This window comes from Neolamprologus brichardi, chromosome 3, assembly GCF_056152115.1.
Source record: "Neolamprologus brichardi isolate AB-2024 chromosome 3, ASM5615211v1, whole genome shotgun sequence".
NCBI lineage: Eukaryota > Metazoa > Chordata > Actinopteri > Cichliformes > Cichlidae > Neolamprologus > Neolamprologus brichardi.
In genome coordinates this window covers 6,842,030-6,861,964 of record NC_142106.1, presented here as the reverse complement: position 1 = coordinate 6,861,964, position 19,935 = coordinate 6,842,030, and the positions used below count along the sequence as shown (strand labels likewise).

At 43.6% G+C, this 19,935-nt stretch overlaps 2 protein-coding genes across 2 annotated transcripts in view; both read left to right on the top strand.

The window, feature by feature from the left end:
• The window catches only part of LOC148103302 (polymeric immunoglobulin receptor-like), a 796,664-nt gene that overhangs the window by 675,321 nt on the left and 101,408 nt on the right, over positions 1-19,935 (top strand). The gene's annotated exons all lie outside the window — the stretch shown is intronic.
• Positions 14,619-16,182, top strand: LOC148103307 (programmed cell death 1 ligand 1-like). The gene is made up of 3 exons (XM_087832106.1): positions 14,619-14,813; positions 15,593-15,940; positions 16,064-16,182. Exons 1-3 carry the CDS (start codon positions 14,723-14,725, stop codon positions 16,180-16,182), a joined length of 558 nt encoding a protein of 185 aa, XP_087688232.1. The 5' UTR covers positions 14,619-14,722.

The window sequence follows — 19,935 nt, the reverse complement described above, 5'->3', positions numbered from 1 at the left end:
CGACCAGGGATCAAACCGGCGACCTTCCGGTTACAGATGCGCTTCCCAACCCCCTGAGCCACGGTCGCTCTGTGGTCCATCTGCATCTAAAGGTCAAAGGTCACTCTTTCGAGGATGCCAATGTTCACATTTTGGACAGAGAGGACAGATGGTTTGAAAGAGGAGTGAAAGAAGCCATCTATGTCCACTGTGAGCGACCATCTTTGAACAGATGGCGGTGGTTTACGACACCAACTGTCTGCCATTTATAATCCTGTTTTGAGATCCCTTCCCAGACGCCTTAACGCCCACTCACATCCTTGCCCAAGGACACAACAACCGGACTCACCAACGACCGAGAGTGTCTGAGCTGGGGCTCGAACCGATTACAAGACGAACACCCAACTCTTGAGCCACAATCGCCCCTACATGTTGCATCATGTGGAAAGTATGCAAACTTCATACACTGCAGCAGCACCTCATGGGGTTTTTTCTCCTCTTAACACCTCTCTGCTCTCAGCCAATGAATGACTGGATAAACCTGTGAGATGTTTTGTGTGAAAAAGAAAGGTGACATCCACCAAGCTACTGCTTCTTCAATCTTAAATGACACACTTCACCACAAGCTACATTCTCACAACATGAACACTATTACTATCCAAGCCAGAGCACATAGCAGATAGAAATCTCACCTGCTTCAGACTAACTGGTTTCAACCACAGGATGTTGCTTCTCTATCTTGTGTGTGTACCAAGGCACATCTGGGCCTAATGTGAGCATGTATTGCTCAATTACAGCATGGCAGATGTTCTGTGGTAGAGAAGTGGCCCAAATGTTACAGCACACATGACATCTGGTCAGTTCACAGGGGGCCTGTGGCTGAGCTGAGGCAGACGCTTAGAGCCACACGTTGCTCAAAAACTATGGCAGATGTGCCATATTTGCACTAAAATCACATCAGAAAGCAGGCCACTATTGAGCTGGATGACCTGTTTGTTCATCATCAAAACAACATGCTCACACACCATCCTGTACCAACAAATGTGGAGTAATCTGCTGCTGAAAAAAATCCACAATAAACACACAATTTAATAATAATAATGCATTGGATTTATATAGCGCTTTTCGAGACCCTCAAAGAACTTTACAATTCCACTATTCATTCACTCTCACAGGAGGCAAGCTACAGTTGTAGCCACAGCTGCCCTGGGGCAGACTGACAGAAGCAAGGCTGCCATATCGTGCCATCGGCCCATCACCAGTAGGTGGTAGGTGAAGTGTCTTGCCCAAGGACACAACGACCGAGACTGGCCGAGCCGGGGCCGAGCCGGGGCAAAGACGAACTGCCAACTCTTGAGCAAAAATTGCCCAGCCACGATCCTGTTCCTTTGAGTGAAGCAACACAGATGAAGTTTGTAGGTCTGCTTTTTAGAGTGTTAACGTTTTATGTGTTCGATTGGAACAGACCACAGACAGTCATAATGTTAGGAAGTGTTGAAAGAATCCCCAATACTTTGTTATCTTTGGGCTTTCTCTAAGGTTCCCACATAGCAAAATTGGTATGGCCTGGATCTGGCCCACACAATGGGCTTACACATGGCCCAAATACTGCAAAGAATGACGGCCCTTTGGTGGCCCAGATCAGGTTTGCCAGGTTTGGCCCACACATGGGCCAGCACAAGGCCAATTACAGACACACTTGTGGTCGTGTGTTGGCCCACATGTGGATTAACTCTGGCAAACCTGATCTGGGCCACAAAAGGGCCGTCATTCTTTGCAGTATGTGGGCCATGTCTAAGTTGTGTGCAGCCAAGGGCCAGTTGCAGACACACTGTTGGCCATGTGCTGGCCCAGAACAGTTTCAGCTCTGGCCCCAGATGTCAGCCTAATGTGTACCTTAAACAAGCCATGTAATAACAACATAGAACATAACAGTGCAAAAGTAACATGACAAAGCTGGATTGATTCATATATGGCATTTTTCTACTCTCCCAGAATACTCAAACTGCTCTATACATCAGGTCTCATTCACCCAACGACACACTTTCGCTTAACTGAGTGCTTCCTAACTACATTCATACACTTGACATGCCAACTGGAGGAACCAGGGATGAAACCACTAACCTTCTGATCAGTAGGTGACCTGCTCTACCTCCTGAGCTACAGCCACCCAGTGGCAAGCATGAGAAAACCCTCACTAGGTTTTGGATAAGGGTTACACTCACAAACCTGTCAAACCTGCATTTGAATTGCTGGCTACCATAGCAGTATAGTATTGCAACATGGCATCTGGGTCTTCTAACTAAAATAGGAAGATAGGAACATAATTAGTGCCATCACTGGCAGACCTGGCCCACATCTGGTTGACATACACCCTGCCATGACACCAGTCAGTCAGAAGTGCCAGCTTGATGCCAGAGCTGGGCCAGACCTCTTTGCTATGAGCCTGGGCAACATAGCCCAAAACACAATCGAGCCACATGTGGCATGCCATCACATTGACAGTGCCATCTATGCCAGGACTGGCCCATATGTGGATGACATACGTCTTATCATGCCAGAAGGCAGTGCCGGCTTGATACCAGATCTGGGCCACACCTGCTTGCTATGTGGGTTATTGTCAAACAGAATTAATTAAAAAAAATTAAAAGAAATGAAAAGTATGATATTTACAGATTGAAAATCCATACATTTACCGTTGCTTAAGCAGAGATGCTAAATCTCTCAGATTGTATGTCTTCTTCCTTCTTCACACAAACACCTATTTAATCTTACAGCGTCAGACCTTAATGTATGTGAACTACAGGATATAACTGTCAATTTATTCTTCTCCCATAAATGTCCTGTAAATAATCAAGCCAAGATGTTTGGTTTCTACAGCTCTGCCATTTATTCCACAAACATCACTGGCTTTATTTACAGTCACATAACAAAGGAAGTTTAAGTACACCCTTACTGTGTGCACAGGAACTGCAAAGGTAAGTGGTAATCAAATGCATTTAATTAACGGATCATCAGCAAGTGTGTCCACCTGTATTAAAACAGTTATGGCAGTTTATCAACTTGCCAGTCAGGTGTGTTTAACACAATACCGCAATTTTCCCAGCAGTTGTCATCCCAACAAATTCCCCCCAAACTGCAAAAAGCCAGACAGCTACATATCAGACTCTACAGCTTTTAGTTAGTTTACTAAATGTTAAAGTTCATGATTATAAAATAATACTAAAAAAAACATATACATTGGAGGGGGTTTGCATCTGAACAAACCGCTTCAAGACTTCTGAAACTTTGTCCTTTGCTGAGATGAGACCAAAGTGTAAATGTTTGGCCCAAATGCACAGCACCACATTTGAGGGAAAACACTGCATATCAGCACTGACGCCACATTCCAACTGTCAGCATAGTAGTGGAGGGGTGATGATTTGGGCCTGTTCTCAAGCACAGGACCTGGCACCTTGCAGTTATTGAGACAGGAATTTCTCTGTATTCCAAAGTGTTCTAGAGTTTAATGTGAACCCAAAAACCAAAACTTGATGCAAAGAATCAAGATGTTGCAACACTCCAGTCAGAACCCAGACTGATTGGAATGCTTAGGATACCATTAGTGTTGCTTGAACCCTCACAAATTTAATTTAGCTCACTGTTTAAATGCAGAAGTATGTTTGTTTTATGTATGTTTGTTTCTTGTGGGACTTGCATTCACAATGAATGAATGCATGAATGAAGCCTTTATTTGTCATCTGCAGTTGCCTGCAGTGAAATTGAACCCCTTCCGACCATACATACATTTCTTCTGTCACCTCAAACATCACATTTGGGGAGACAGGTCAGACTAGGTAGCATTTAAGAAAATCAATGAAAATAGAACATCAGGGACAGGAGGAGAAAAAAAACTCTACTCAGACTGGGCTCCACTAGGAGAGTAGTTTGAGGACAGTAAATAAACACCTCAGCACATAAAGCACATGAATCGTCACATCTTTACACCATCAAAAGACATCACAAGCAACTGGGGAGAGAGGGAGGTATGGAGTGACCTGGTGTAGACAAATAGCCATCTAGTCCTGCTGCCATTCTACGGTGCTGGTCACAGACCCGCTGCCTACGTCGGCTGGGAGAAGCGTTGGAAGCATTTGGAGGTGAGTGTTTGTCTGTGTCAGTTACATGCATATGTGTTTGTGTGTGTGTGAGTGTTCAGCTGAGAGAAAGTGTCCCATCACCTGGTTAAGCGAATATCAACAGTCTCCAGTCGACTCAGGTGGCCTTTCCACAGCAGTTTGTCTTGTTATCAGGGGAGAATTGGTTGTTCCAGTCAGCATTGACCTTGGCAGGCATCCAGCTGGTGCCAATGGGATAGCCCCATGAGTGAAGATGGTGATTGTTTGGGTTTAGTGTGAACAACTGCATCCACTTTTTAACAGTTGGTCTAATTGTTCATCAGCAGTCTCCAAATCTCTCAATTCCTGTTGCAGCGCTATGAGCTTCTCTAAGATCTTATCCACATTGTATTCAATAAACACAGTCTGAGTACTCACAGCCCTGCCTATCGTCAATCATCTTGGCCAGTCTTGTGGAGTTTTGAACATCTGTAGGTGCTTCTTTGTTCTTCAATAAGCCAGGTCCAAGCCAGCTCCAATCAGCCAGAAAACCATTTTCATGGTTTGGAATTGGTAGATATTGTTCAAGGTCCTCCATCGAGTGTTGCTAAACACACGACGCAACTGACCATCGGGTATCTGGCAGGAAATTGAGAAGAGGGTCTCGCCGTTCAATAGTTGACCTTAATCTTACAGAGAATGTGATTTATGGATAATTAAAATAAGTCATATATCCACAAACACAACAAGCTGAAAGTCAGTGATGCTGCTCGGTTTGCAGTCCTGAATATCACGGCACAAGCAGAATTCACTGCACTGTTAATGTTAGCTATGTTATATTGCTGCCTCTGTTCGGTGGTGTCGAGCCAAATGGACTTTAACGTGTGTTTGAACGAGCTGACGGTTCACTCGTTAAGCTGAAAGAAAGATGCTTTAATCACAGGAGTCACACATGTGTCCACTGTACCATCTGGGAACTCTTCTTGTTTACACTCGTAATAACACAAACACTAAATCCTCCTTCTCTTGTGCTGTTTTGTAGCAGTGTATACACCTGAGACTGTCACCTGTCTGTCTGTCCTGCACTCTCTCTCTCTTTTTCTTTCTCTCTGATTGTGTAATAAAAGTATGAACATGTATTTATAAGTTTCACTTGTGTTTGAATCCTGCAGCTTATCACACATTTGATTTCCATGTGTGACAACTGCAAGTGTCCAGAGTGAGGACAGACTGAGGGACCCACTGCTGCACATCATCTGTGAGGCTTTTCACCCCTGATGATCCACCAGGACTGCTAGAAAAGTTTAAAATCACTAATTGTCTGTCCTGAATCAGTCTTATTAGGTAATGTTCAAATAATTTGATCATTCCAGTGTTTTCAGTGTGGGAGAAAGTACTCAGGGCCTTCAAGTTACACACTACGAAAGGCAGCAACAAGTTTAATATTCAGAAACCTAAAGTATGTATCAGCAGCAGAATGGAGCTGTATCGGTTGTATAGGGATCGAATGGCCCGTAGCAATGGGTCAGACACCCCATACTCCCGCAACACCTCCCACAGGACACCCCGAGGGACACGGTCGAATGCCTTCTCCAAGTCCACAAAACACATGTAGACTGGTTGGGCAAACTCCCATGCACCCTCAAGTATCCTCGAGAGGATAAAGAGCTGGTCCAGTGTTCCGCGACCAGGACGAAACCGCATTGTTCCTCCTGTATCCGAGGTTCGACTAGCGGACGAACTCTCCTTTCCAGCACCCTGGCATAGACTTTCCCAGGGAGGCTGAGGAGTGTGATCCCCCTGTAGTTGGAACACACCCTCCGGTCCCCCTTCTTAAAGATGGGGACCACCACCCCGGTCTGCCAGTCCACGGGTACTGCCCCTGAACTCCACGCAACATTGCAAAGGCATGTCAACCAGGACAGCCCTACAACGCCCAGAGCCTTCAGGAACTCGGGGCGGACCTCATCAACACCAGGGGCTCTGCCACCAAGGAGTTGTTTAACTGCCTCAGTGACCTCGCCCCCGGAAATTGGCGGGTCACTCCCCTCATCTGCAGACACTGCTTCCTCCTCTGAAGACGTGCCAGTGGGATTAAGGAGGTCCTCGAAGTATTCCTTCCACCGCCTGACAATTTTCCCAGTCGATGTCAGCAGCGCTCCGCCTGCACTATACACAGTGCAGGTAGAGCACTGCTTTCCCCTCCTGAGATGCCTGATGGTTTGCCAGAATCTCTTCGAGGCAGTCCGAAAGTCTCCATGGCCTCTCCGAACTCCTCCCACACCCGAGTTTTTGCTTCAGCCACTGCCCGAGCCGCATTCCGCTTGGCCTGTCGATACCTGTCGGCTGCCTCCGGAGTCCCACAGGCTAACCAAGCCCGATAGGACTCCTTCTTCAGCCTGGTGGCTCCCTTCACCTCTGGTGTCCACCATTTGGTTCGGGGATTACCACCACGGCAGGCACCAACCACCTTGCGGCCGCAGCTCAGTGCAGCAGCTTCGGCAATGGAGACGCTTAACAAGGTGCATTCAGACTCAATGTCCCCAGTCTCCCTCGGAATGCTGTTGAAGCTCTGCCGGAGGTATGCGTTGAAGATCTCGCGGACTGGGGCCTCTGCTAGACATTCCCAGCACACCCTCACTACGCGTTTAGGTGCACCGGGTCTGTCCAGCGTACTCCCCCGCCACCTGATCCAACTCACCACCAGGTGGTGATCAGTTGACAGCTCAGCCCCTCTCTTTACCTGAGTGCCAGCACATATGCTCGCAGGTCTGGTGATACGATTACAAAATCGATCATCGACCTACGGCCTAGAGCGTCCTGGTGCCACGTGCACTTATGGACACTCTTATGTTCGAACAAGGTGTTCGTTATGGCCAAACTGTGATTAGCACAGAAGTCCAATAACAAAGCACCGCTCGGGTTCAGATCAGGGAGGCCGTTCCTCCTTTCGCTGTCGTTACCCACGTGAGCATTGAAGTCTCCCAGCAGGACAACAGAGTCTCCAGGTGGAGCACCTTCCAGCCCAATGGACTAAGGCCCGGCCACCAGATGCTCGCCCTCGGGCACCCTCCCCGGGCCTGGCTCCAGGGCGGGGCCCCGGTAACCCTATCCCGGGCAGGGTAAACTGTTCCCTCGATGTTCTTTTCATAAGGGTCTTCTGAATCGCTCTTTGTCTGGTCCCTCACCCAGGACCAATTTGCCATAGGAGACCATACCAGGGGGCAAAAGCCCCCAGACAACATAGCCCCTGGGATCCCTGGGACACACAAACCCCTCCACCACGATAAGGTAGCGATTCCTTTCTCACCCAATAAAGGAATATTTAATATATCAGTCTACTCTTCATTTTATCAGACACAGTTATCACAGCTCGTACATTTTGTTTTTACACGTATATGTAAGCATTGAGCCAAATGTAATAATGCCAACATATTAAACTAACAGTATTTGTCTCTTATATATGATACATCTGTATATACACTGTCAAAGATACTTGTCTTTGAGTGAAGATTTAAGGTGGTAGGAAATATAAATAACTGCAACTTGAATCTTTGACACAGAGTTCAAGCTCACTGCTGTAATATATCCTGCAATATATATATAGATATATCTTTATCTATCTATATCTATATACATACACCACCATATATATATATATATATATATATATATATATATAAATCATTTGACCAGAGTCATTTGCTGGTGTTTGAAGCTGAGCGCTCACGATTGGAGAGCAGAGTGCTGCACTGTGGGGACATTAAACAGAGCTAAAAAAAAATACCTACAACATTTTTTTTAGCATATTTTGTGTGTATATATATATATATATATATATATATATATATATATATATATATATATATATATATATATACGGTGGCACGGCGGTTAGCACTGTTGCCGCACAGCAAGAAGAAGCAACCATCAGACCCCGGCCTGATGGTGAGTTCAATTCCACCATCAGGCCGGGGTCTTTCTGTGTGGAGTTTGCATGTTCTCCCCGTGTTTGCGTGGGTTCTCTGACAGCTGGGATAGGCTCCAAGATCCATAGAGGCTGGGGTCTATCACACCAGGCAAGACCCCAGGTGCAGGCTGTATAAAGATGCCCCTGAGACAATCCAGCACATAACAGCAGGGTGCAAGATGCTAGCAGGCAGGGCGTACATGGAACACCATAATCAAGTGGCTGGCATAGTATACAGAAACATCTGTGCCGAATATGGCCCGGAAGTTCCGAGGTCAAAATGGGAGATGCCCCCAAGGGTGGTGGAGAATGACCGAGCTAAGATCCTGTGGGACTTCCAGATACAGACGGACAAAATGGTGGTGGCTAACCAACCGGACATAGTGGTGGTAGACAAACAGAAGAAGACGGCCGTAGTGATTGATGTAGCGGTTCCGAATGACAGCAACATCAGAAAGAAGGAACACGAGAAGCTAGAGAAATACCAAGGGCTCAGAGAAGAGCTTGAGAAGATGTGGAGGGTGAAGGTAACGGTGGTCCCAATGGTAATTGGGACACAGCCCCTGAATTAGAACACAGCCCAACTGTACAAACAGTGGTGGAGCGGAGGGAGGGGGTGGCTTACTGGTGTTAAGACTGTCGTCGTAATTATATGTAAATTTGAGTGTGCAGGTGCTCCTCCGTGATTGGTGCATCCAGGGTGGATGGCTCGCACCGATTGGCTAAGGACCGGGAGGCAGCGGATAAGAAGACACCGCCAGGGACTGCCATGTCATTCATCCTCGGCCCGACCGGCAGATCGTTCACTGTGTCACTATGTTGGTTAATGTAAGAGCATGTAGGGGCGAACCGCCTTTTTGTTTGATCAGTTTTCTCCTGTTTTTGTTAGGCAGGGAGGATAGTGATTGTTGTTTGAGTTAGTTCTTTTGCGTAGGTAAGTTGTGTTTATTCCTGAGATAGGCTACCTTTTGTTGTCCAGGATCTTTTCTCGCTTTTTGGTGAGTAGGGTTGGCGTGTCCTGTTCTGGTTGGCAGTTTTATTTTTTGTGTGGGGGGTGAGAATGGATTTTTCACTTGACGATTTTGTGGAGGCACCTTCATGGGAAAAAAATGGCAAATGTAAGAAAGCGGACCTGCTCATTGTGGCTAACTCTTATGATGTGGAAGTGTCTTACAGTGCTCGCAAAACATAGTTGAAGGAAACACTGGCTGAAAAGCTAGTCGAGAAAGGTGTGCTTCTACCACGGGGGGATGAGGAAAACAAGCCAGTGAAAGGGGCGGATGGCACTGCATCTGAAGCAGATGCTAATGCAGCTGATGCGTCTGCTGCTGGCACGGAGGCTGATCGGATTTCTGAATCCAGTGAAGGTACGTCCACTGAGGATCTGCGCCTCACGCTCCGCATAAGAGAGGTGGAGACCCACAACAGGGAGCTGGAAGTGCAAGCTATGCATCTCCGTATCAGACATAAGTAAGCACATGGTTCCCCCGTTTCGCGAGTCTGAGGTAGACTCCTATTTTATTTGCTGGAGGAGTTTAAAAGTGTTTGCCGGAACGCATCGTGACTTATTTAAATGAACAAAAGGTGTCGTCTCTCACTAACGTGGCACTCCTGGCTGACGAGTTTGTTTTAACGCACAAAAGTGTGTTCTGTGCACAGAGTTCGTTTCAGAAAAATTTCTCTGAACAAAAAAAGTCACCAAAAGCTGTGCATAAAAATGTATCAGCGTTCATTGCTAAATCAAATGGTCGAGAATGTTTTTATTGTCACGACTCAGGACATTTGATTGCTGCATGTCCAGTATTAAAAAGAAAAGAAGCAAGGGGCACTAAATTCCCCGCAGGTGTCGGTTTGATTAAAACTGCTTGCTCGCCAAAGGTGCGCATGGAGGCTGAACAAAACCGGAAAACTGACATTGATCCGCAGTTTCTACCATTCGATTACCAATCGAAGGAGTTTCCTTCATTCTTGGTAATAATCTAGCTGGTGGGCATGTTTTTCCCCCGCCAGAAGTTGTTGATGTTCCTGCCCTTGCTGCTGATTCAGGCTCCCCTGCTTCAGAGGTGTTTCCTGCGTGCGCAATTACTCGTGCGCAGGCTCGTAAAATAGGTGAGATTGTGGATTTGTCGGGGTCATTTATGGCTACGCTTGATGAAGACGACCCTTTCTTGTCACCCATTGATTCCATAAAAATCTCCACATGTGACGTTCCTGAAATGATTCCTGAGGACATTAATCAGAGCTTGAACATGACCAGAGAAATGTTGATCAAAGCACAGCAGGGTGATCCTTCACTGGTGCCTTGTTTTTCCTCTGTTGTGGACAGAGAGGGATCTAAAGCTCCAGTAAAATATTTCCTTGAGAACGGTGTGCTGTTGCGATCTTGGTCTCCTGACTCAACTGATTTACATGGGGTAAATCAGGTTCTGGTGCCACAGGAATATAGACTCCAGATTCTTAGTCTTGCGCATGATGCCAGCTTAGCTGGACATCTTGGGGTCAAAAAGACATATCACCGCGTACTACGTAACTTCTTTTGGCCTGGACTAAAATCGGATGTGGTGAAATATTGTCGCTCATGTCATACATGCCAGGTAGTGGGAAAGCCAAATAAACCGATCCTGCCAGCGCCTCTTCACCCAATTCCAGCACTGGGTGAGCCATTTGAGAGAGTTATGTTGGACTGTGTGGGCCTGTTGCCAAAAACAAAATCAGGCCACCAGTACATGTTAATGGTAATGTGCGCTGCCACTCGTTTTCCAGAGGCAATCCCATTACGTACATTAAAGGCAAAGAACGTTGTGAAAGCCCTCACAAAATTCTTTTCAACTTTTGGGTTACCCAGAGTTGTTCAAACTGATCAGGGAACAAACTTTATGTCAAAGGTGTTTGCCCAGGTTTTGAAGGAGTTAAAAATTAAACATCAAACATCCAGCCCTTATCATCCAGGGAGTCAAGGTGCACTGGAACGATTTCATCAAACCCTAAAAACCATGTTGCGCAAATACTGCCTTGAATCAGGTAAAGACTGGGATGAGGGACTTCCACTTTTGCTTTTTTGCTGTTAGAGAAACCACTCAGGAATCCCTTGGATTTAGTCCGGCTGACGTAGTTTTTGGACACACTGTGCGTGGTCCCCTGCGACTGCTTAAAGAAAAGTGGTTATCCGAGTCGCATCAAGCCGAACATAATGTGTTAGATTATGTTTGCAGTTTTAGAGAGCGTCTTTTCTGTGCATGTCAGCTGGCCCTTGAAAATTTGGAACAAACTCAAGGCAACATGAAAGCCCGGTATGACAAAAAGACGGTGGTTTGACATTTTGCTCCTGGTGAAAAAGTTCTGGTGTTGCTTCCTTTAGTTGGGTCTAGCCTCCATGCTCAGTTTTCCGGTCCCTATGGGGTGGACAAAAAGATAAGTGACACTAGCTATGCAGTAAAAACTCCTGATCGAAAGAAAAAACGGAGGGTTTGCCACGTTAACATGCTTAAACGCTATGTTTCCAGAGAGGACGCGGCAGCTGAAGAAACCTCTCCCATAGCGCCTGTCTCTGTGTGTTCGGCACCACCATTGTATGTTTTGCAAGATGAGGACTTGATTGAGAAGAGCAGTTGTATGCCTGTGGCCCGTTTGCGAAACTCAGAAGCGTTAGAGAACTTAGAATCTTTTCTGTCGCATCTGTCAGATTCCGCCCGCAAAGATATCCTTGATCTGATTGAAGCTAATTTGCTGCTTTTCTCTGACCATCCTCAGCAGACGTCTGCGCTCTTTTATGTTATCGTTGTGGAAGTTGATAAGCCAATAAAACAACATGCTTATAGAGGAAATCCAACCAAGCAGATTTTAATTCAACGGGAAGTTGAATACCTGGTTAAACATGGGTTAGCTGAGCCCAGTAACAGTGCATGGAGTTCACCCTGTATTTTATAATGTGAACACTGTGCTTCTGTTAGCTTTTACTTTTATTTCAGGTTTGTGGGTCAAGGACCTGAAGGCTTCACAGGGGCTTTTAATAAATTTAGGGGTCCTAGAGGAACCCTTTTGAGGGAGGAGGTGTTACATCCCTCTGCAGCCCCTAATCTCCTCAATGTTTTCAGCTGGTTCTAATTGGCCACACCTTGTCAGGTGTGGATAAAAGCATACCTGAGGCAAGCTTCCAGGGAGCTCACTAGTCTTTCCTTGGTGGCATCAGCCATTTTAGCCAACCTGGTTTTCCATTTTAAGATAAAACCTCTTCTCACCCATACTCTGATTTTCGTCTTTTTTTTTTATGTTGCGGTTTTTGAGCCGGGTCGCTTAAGTGCGGGTTGTTTTTTCAGAAGCCCAGGGTCTTTTGGAGTGCAATTTTTTCATAGTTAGACGCCTGACTGACAACTGTATAAAACAAAAACTACACACAATATTCGAAGCACATAGTGCACACTGTGCATTGGTATGATCTGAGCTCAGACACTAAGCGACTGAGCGAGGGGGTGGGGGGAGCTGCTGCCTGTTGGAGAAATGGAGCCAGGCAGACAGAGGAGAACTGAAGTTTGAGCAGGTACCAAAGCAAATCATTCGTACTGCACAAATAATGTAAATATGACGGTGAATCACAAAAGATATCTAACTGATCACTTGACCCATTATTACGTTACTTGCTCTTCGAGTGAATCAACAAATGGCGAAATGAAAAGCCGAACAACAACAATGCTGTTTCTTTAGAGAGTCTTAGCTTACATGTGTGTTTATTTCATATTTTCAGTTGTTTCCCTCCACAGTTAAATAAATCGGTTTCAGTAATGCACTGATATACAAGAATGGACATAAGGGGCTTATTTCAAAGAAAAAACTCAGGTAGATGTTATTTTATATATTATGCTTTGTATGTTGTTCAATATATTTCTATGCAAAACAAGAGGAATTTCAATACACAGCAGTATATTCACAGTTGAAACCAGATATTTTCATACACTTTATGGAAAACACAAGAACATTTTTTTACTGTACAACATCAGTTTAGTGTAAACTTGTTTTGTTTTGGATAAATAAATATTGAAATATCTTTTGAATTAGTTAAATGTCAGAATAAAAAGAGACAGAGCTGTCTATTTTTTATCACTTTCATCAAATTTAGGAGTACATATACACTAAGTTTATTGTTAATTAATAATAAAACTCCAGACGTTTCCATTCTGAGCGGAAGAAGCTTCTGATAGGTTAATAATAATAATAATAATAATAATAATAATAATTCATTTGATTTGAGGAGGCCTTTCAGAAACCCAAGGCCACCTTACAACAAAATTAATAAAAGGAACAGTAGTCATAAAATACATAAAATAAGTTAAAATTACAAAACAGAGCGTGACAACAGATAAAATCAGCATTAAAGCGAATAAGCCAGGTTAAACAGATGTGTTTTGAGCTGTGTCTTAAATATGGAAAGTGAGTCAATATTTCTTAGTGCAGGAGGAAGAGAGATCCAGAGCCGAGGAGCAGAGCGACTGAAAGCTCTGTTCCCCATAGTCATAAGGTGTGAGGACGGAACGGTAAGATGAATAGCAGATGACGATCTGAGAAGGCGGGAAACAGTGGTGATATGGAGCAGGTCACACAAATATGAAGGAGCAGATTTATGGATACACTTGTATGTAAGAAGTAAGATTTTAAAATTAATCCTGGCTTCTATGGGCAACCAGTAAAGCTGCTGAAGAACTGGGGTAATATGATATGATATGAGTTCTTAACGGAGTGCAAGTTATGACCCGAGCTGCAGAATTTTGAAGAAGTTGGAATTTATGAACGGACCTTTTAGGGAGACCAAATAGGAGGGAATTAGTAGAGTCCATGTGAGTAAATTGGTGGCACACCTGTGGATGCATATAAGGCAAAACACAGAGCCTGTTTCTTTGACATGGGAAAATAAAGAGATATCAACCAAAACACCAGGAAAAGAATTGTGGAGCTCCATAAGTGTGGCTCAAGTTTGAATACAATTTGGGTCCATTTACAATTAAGAAATACAGATAGTTTCTCTCTTTACTCTTAAAGTTAACAAATATGTTTTTTATATTTATCAATCTAAAAAAAATAAACATTTAGTCTGATTTGATGTTACAATTAAAAAAAGTGTTTGTGTTTTTATCTGAAGAGTGTGTAAATATCTGGTTTCCACTGTATATTTGATGATGTTGGTGTTTGGTTTGATTGTCAGCACAAAGAGAGGAGAGAGAGGAACAGAGAGAGGAACAGAGAGAGGAACAGAGAGGGAGAGACAGGAGCAGAGAGGGAGATGATACATCTTGATACAGCCCTGACTTTGTTCTGCCTTGCTGCTTAATTAAAAAAACTAGTGTTTTAATTAAGCAGCAAGGCCCCCTTAAGGCCCCCCCCCCCCCCCCCCCCGCCCCGCCCCGCCCCAATCCCACATGCATACTACCCTTTAGGGCTAAGCCCTAAAGGGTAGTATATTAAATGTCTGCCTCCGCCTCTGTGTACAAACCGCGAGTGAGGAAGTGATGTAAGATTCGTGCCTGTGTGCATGAAACGGATCGGGGAGCGTCAGTGACGGCTTACCGGCTGAACTTCACAGATCAGGTCTATCAGTCAGGGACTTTCAGCTTTATTTGCACCTTAAATTGAATCTGATGTAGTCAGGTTTAAACGTAGTTAATTACTGAAACACCAACAGCCTCAGATGAACTCGGCAGAGCTCGTGACCACGGAAATGTCTGCGTCACTCTGCTCGACTTTGATGTTTGTCGGTGTTTTCGTGTTTGTCTGTGGAGGTGAGATTTTATAATTGAACTTTTATAAGAACAACCGAGATTTTCTTGTGATATAAACAGTCTGCAGTAGAGTTACTTTCATAATGGTTCAGTTTGTATGTGTTTGTAGCGTCTGGGTTGAGTCAAAGTGTTTCTAGTTGTTTTCTCTTGTACATTACTTGTATGATTATTAAACTCAGTTGTCAGGATATTATTTAATTCTGTGGCTCTGGATAAAGAACAGCACACTTTTTTAAATCGTCTCATTTGGGTGCTGCGCACTGTGTTGTTTTTATTTTGTTTTTGTTTTTTTGTGTTGTTGTTGTTGTTGTTGTTGTTCGTTTTTTTTTTTACTCATGTCTGACAGACAACACTAAAGGCCAGTTATTTGGGGGTGTCTCATTTAGTGAGTGAATTGATTACACCTATAATTAATGGATGTGGTTTTCTTGCGTTTATATTTAGACTTTAACATTTTTCACCAGTTTCTGCAGGTGAATTATATTAATAATTTAATTAATGTACAGCACAGTGCTCCTCTCTCTCTTTTGTCCAGTTGATCCAGAGACTGGAATTATGTTTCCTGAAGAGGAAGAGGCAGCTATTTTAGATAATTGTGATTAATTTGAAACATTTATCAGATTTTTCAAATGAATGACTCCAGAGGGACTAATAGATTTTTGTGCTTGTGTGCATGTTTTTGAGACATCAAAGAAAATAAAATATTTAAAGTCAATCATTCTAATCATAATTGTACTTTGACCTTTAACCTCTCTGCTCTGTGTTGTTTCCTCTTTCAGACCAGAAAATCACAGTTGCTAATGGACGGAACATCACTCTGACATGTCGAGCTGCAAATGACAACATTGACATTGTTGAGTGGATCAGAGCTGACCTGAAAGGTGAATATGTGCTTTTGTACCGGGATGAGCACTTCAACCAGCATCCATCTTTTAAGAACCGGGTGGATCTGAAGGACAGACAGATGAAGGATGGAGACGTGTCTTTGATTCTGAAGGATGTGACGATTAATGACGCTGGAAAGTATGAGTGTCATGTTGTTCAGGGTGGAACAAACCGCAGGAAGAGATCTAATCTGGATTGTGACCCCATCAGCATCATCCACCTGAGTGTTGTTGATCCTCCAGGTGAGTGAGTAGAGTTGAGTGTGTGTGTGATCAGAGGTGAAGCTGCTTCCTGGTTGTTGATGTTTTTTCTAAAGATGTTGTTGACCTGACAGCTTACACCTCACACCTGTTTCTCACCTGTAGGTCAGCCAGGAGGATCTGTTGGACTGATCGTTGGTCTGTCAATTTCTGCAGGGATTCTTGTTGCTTTTGTTTTTCTTCTCTACAGAAAATATAAACCACAGAACCGGCATTTTATCTAGGCTCCTGAGGAAATGCAGCAGGTTGAATTGTCTCAGAGCTTTTTCCAGCTTTGAGTCTGTTACTGCTGTTCAGAGTTCTGGGTGTTGTTAGTGTTTAAAATCCTGCAGAAACAGATGAACTGAGCAGAGACAGCAGGCCCACAGTACTGCATATTTATTTTATTTTTACTCAAGGTGTTTGTCTTGAGGTTTAAAAGACCACTGGCCCCTTCAGACTTCAGTAAACATCCAGAAGTGAACTTTGCATAATTTGCATCTTTTAAGTGAATCCAGTTTACTTCCAGCTACAGCACTAATATGTAAGTATGTAAAGTACAGATTCATGTAACTGCAGCTCGAGTGTCTGTTTGGGTCCTTTTGATGTAAATGTAATCCTTAGTGAGAGCGAGGGTTCGTGTCTGCAGAGTCTGCTATCACTATACAGTATACAACTGTGCAGCCAGGCAGGACACTTCAAAGAAGTCCAGCAGGACGGACTGTGTCTGTGTCTGCAGCAGAGTCTGATCCTGGCTTTGTAGATAAATACAGATATATGAAGCTGAATGATATCAACCTCTCCACATTCTGCAGCTTTTCTGTATCAATAAAAGTTCTCATGTAAACCTCCTGAATGTTCTTTCATTTCACTGTTTTTAATGTGCACAACTGAACGTGTGTTTCCATCGTCAGTCTCAGGCTGAAATCTCTGATGTAACAGTGATTTCAGATCATTGTGATATTTACAGGAACTCTGGGCCTCATTTCTGTGTGTAAACGAGAAGTGTTGGCTTCACCTTTAAAGAATAAGAGGAAGTGGAGCAAGGTCACCCGTCTTTGATTCCTGGTTCACACTGAAACACAAAGGCTGTGTCTCAATTCAGGGGGTGCATCCAGGTCCACCGAAGGCCAGAAGTGCGAGGCTGTGAAATTGGACGGTCTAGCCTTCAGATCTGCATCACCGCTGTCTCGGTGGAGTTTAATGAACTCAGCTGTCTGCTCCTTGCTAAAATATAACAGGACACTGCAGTAAATTCTCGACCGTCTCACACTTCTGTTTAATCAGTTTTCTGTTTGACGTTTATTCAGCTGTGTGAAAACTGTAACTTTAATCTCAGCCAAACTGATTTACTCACGAACAAATAAATACTGAAAAAGCCAAACAACAACATTTTTAAGTTATCAAAGTGACTTATATATCATGTTTAACCTGAGTAGCGAAAGACCGTGGGGGTTTGAAAACGATGGGCCGGGAGTCCACTATTCTTGCCGGCTATAGTGAGCCTTGACCTTCCGGTCAGCTGTTAAGCTGGTTGGTAACACACGTCTCCGAAAATGTCGGAGGATTTTTGCAAATATGTTATGTCTTGGTAAACCGAGCAGATATTTGAAGTTTACCATTGTTGGAAACTGGAATTGGCTGAGCCGCACTATGAATTCTGGGATGGGTTGGGCCACGAAGGATACACCTGACGCATCCTTCAAATTCGGGGAAATGATGCATTTGTCGGTCGCATTTGGAGCACCTTTGAATTGGGACAGCCTCCATCACATAACTGTGACATAATCGGTCTACAAACGCGGCATCCGAAGGATGCAGCCTATGAATTGGGACACAGCTAATGTGTTCTGCTTTTATTATTTACATGTACTGGTTCAGTTTGTCACATTCACTGTTTATGGCTTCAACTATATATGGCAGAGTGATTGTTTTCTACAGTCACAGTTTTATAGCCTCTGAAGGTTGCAGCCCTGTAATTAAGACACAGCCAATGAGTCAGAGGGCTTTTTTCTTCTGTGATGTGTTTGTGCCTCGTCTGAACGAGGAGATAAAGTGGAGGAAGCACAGGTGTGTCCTTAGCCAGAGAGTTTTACCTTCAGTTTTAATAGAAGGCCGCAGCTGGAAGATAAAGAAGCCTTTCTTTGTATTAGAAGTGTATTAAACCAAGATTTCTTCTTTTCTTTAATGAAACTTTGATATCATTAATTTCAAAGAAACATCAGTCAGTAGTTACAGGTATGTAAACTCACTGACTATTTTTAATTCTCCCTTTTATTATTTCCTAGAATACATTCTAAACTCCTCACGTCTCACTTTCTCTCACCGGAGATGTAGGAGAGGAGTCAAGGAAGCAAGGACTTAAGTGGAGCACAGGTGCTTATGTGCTTATGATCTCAGGTGTTACAGTGTTCATCACATGTTTATGTTTTTATGCTGACTTTAAATTCACAACATGGATCAAAGTGACAGACTTTGAAGGACAGACACTTTGACACGCTGTTCAAAGAGTCTTCCTCCCTCCATGGTTGTATACTGTATCTGTGTGTCACACCTCTTTGATACATTAAAGAGAAAAGAAGCTTCTGGAAAGGCTCACCTGTGCAGCCTCCTCTCTCCTTTGTCCTTCACATGTGTTTCTAATACATCCTTCAACACGAGAGAAGCATCACTGATGATCTGATTGTATCCATGTCACTGTTTAAAGTCCAACATCTCCCTCTAGTGGCCATATATAACCATGTGTGAGGATGGTGTTAATGTAAAATGTGAATCATAGTGTTCCAGTCAGTCATCAGTGTGTCTCTGCACAGCTGTAATTAAAATGTGTTCAGAGGGCCTCAGTGTCTGAATGGTTCCAGTTCAGCTCCATAACAGCAGCGTCCCTGGTTTGATTCCTGTGTTTCAGCTCATATCTGCCTCTCTCACTGAGGGGGACGTCCACACACACACACTGACCACCACTGTGTTTGAACCAATAGAAAGCTGGTGCTCAGAGGAAGAGGGCGGGCTTTACTTGGTGTCAGTGAGAGAAATGAAAAAAAGCTCAAATGAGTGAGAAGGACGATGAAGGAAACATCTGTGCTGTGTCTGCTCTGTAAGTAGAATCTCTGTGTTTGTTTGAATTCTTGTACTTTGACTGTCTGCTCTCCTGATAACTGATGATGGAGGAGAAGACATGAAAAACAAATCAGGCTGAATTCAAGTTCAAAACACCACGAGGACCAACTGCAGGTCTGAACTGACTCTTTATCTTTGCTCAGGAGTCGAGGAAACACAGCAGGCAGTGAAAAGATCAAATCATTCACTCATTATATCAACACAGCTGCACAGTGGACACATGACTTTACTGTGTTATTTAGGAGTAGTGGGTATTTTTCATTAAATAAACAATTACTGCACATATTTATGATCACAATGATCACTTTCATGGTTGCTTTTGAGATTAAATTTTTTTTTTTAATTAAATAAATGTGAGTTTAGGAGCAAGAAGAGTACACACTGCATGACTATACCTGTTCCTGTTTTACCATTACACACTTTTTCAGCTTTTGTTGTCCAAACTTTATTGAAACATGTTGCATCATATTAGAAAATGAGCAGATATATCAGAGAGAGACAAGTTTGTGGGTTTGTCAGCTGTGAAGTTGTTCTTTATATTCACCTCAAATCAACCTGAGTGTTGTCATGTTCAAAAATTTTCAGAAGGAATTCAGGAGAAATATCTGTTGTTTAAAAAGATTTAATTATTTGCTTCAGCAGTTGAAGTTTCACGTTTATAGCACCGGACCCCAGTGTGGCACAACAGTCTGCCTCACACCAAGGATGACCCTGAAATGGGCTGTTTGTGATGTATCAAAACATTAAATGTTTTGACACAAATTAAATGTGTCAAATTATTGACACATTTAATTAATTATTTAATGGTGTATTTAATTAATTCATTATGGCAGTCCTGGCGTTCCATACACACTGTGTTGGCACACAACAATGTGTGG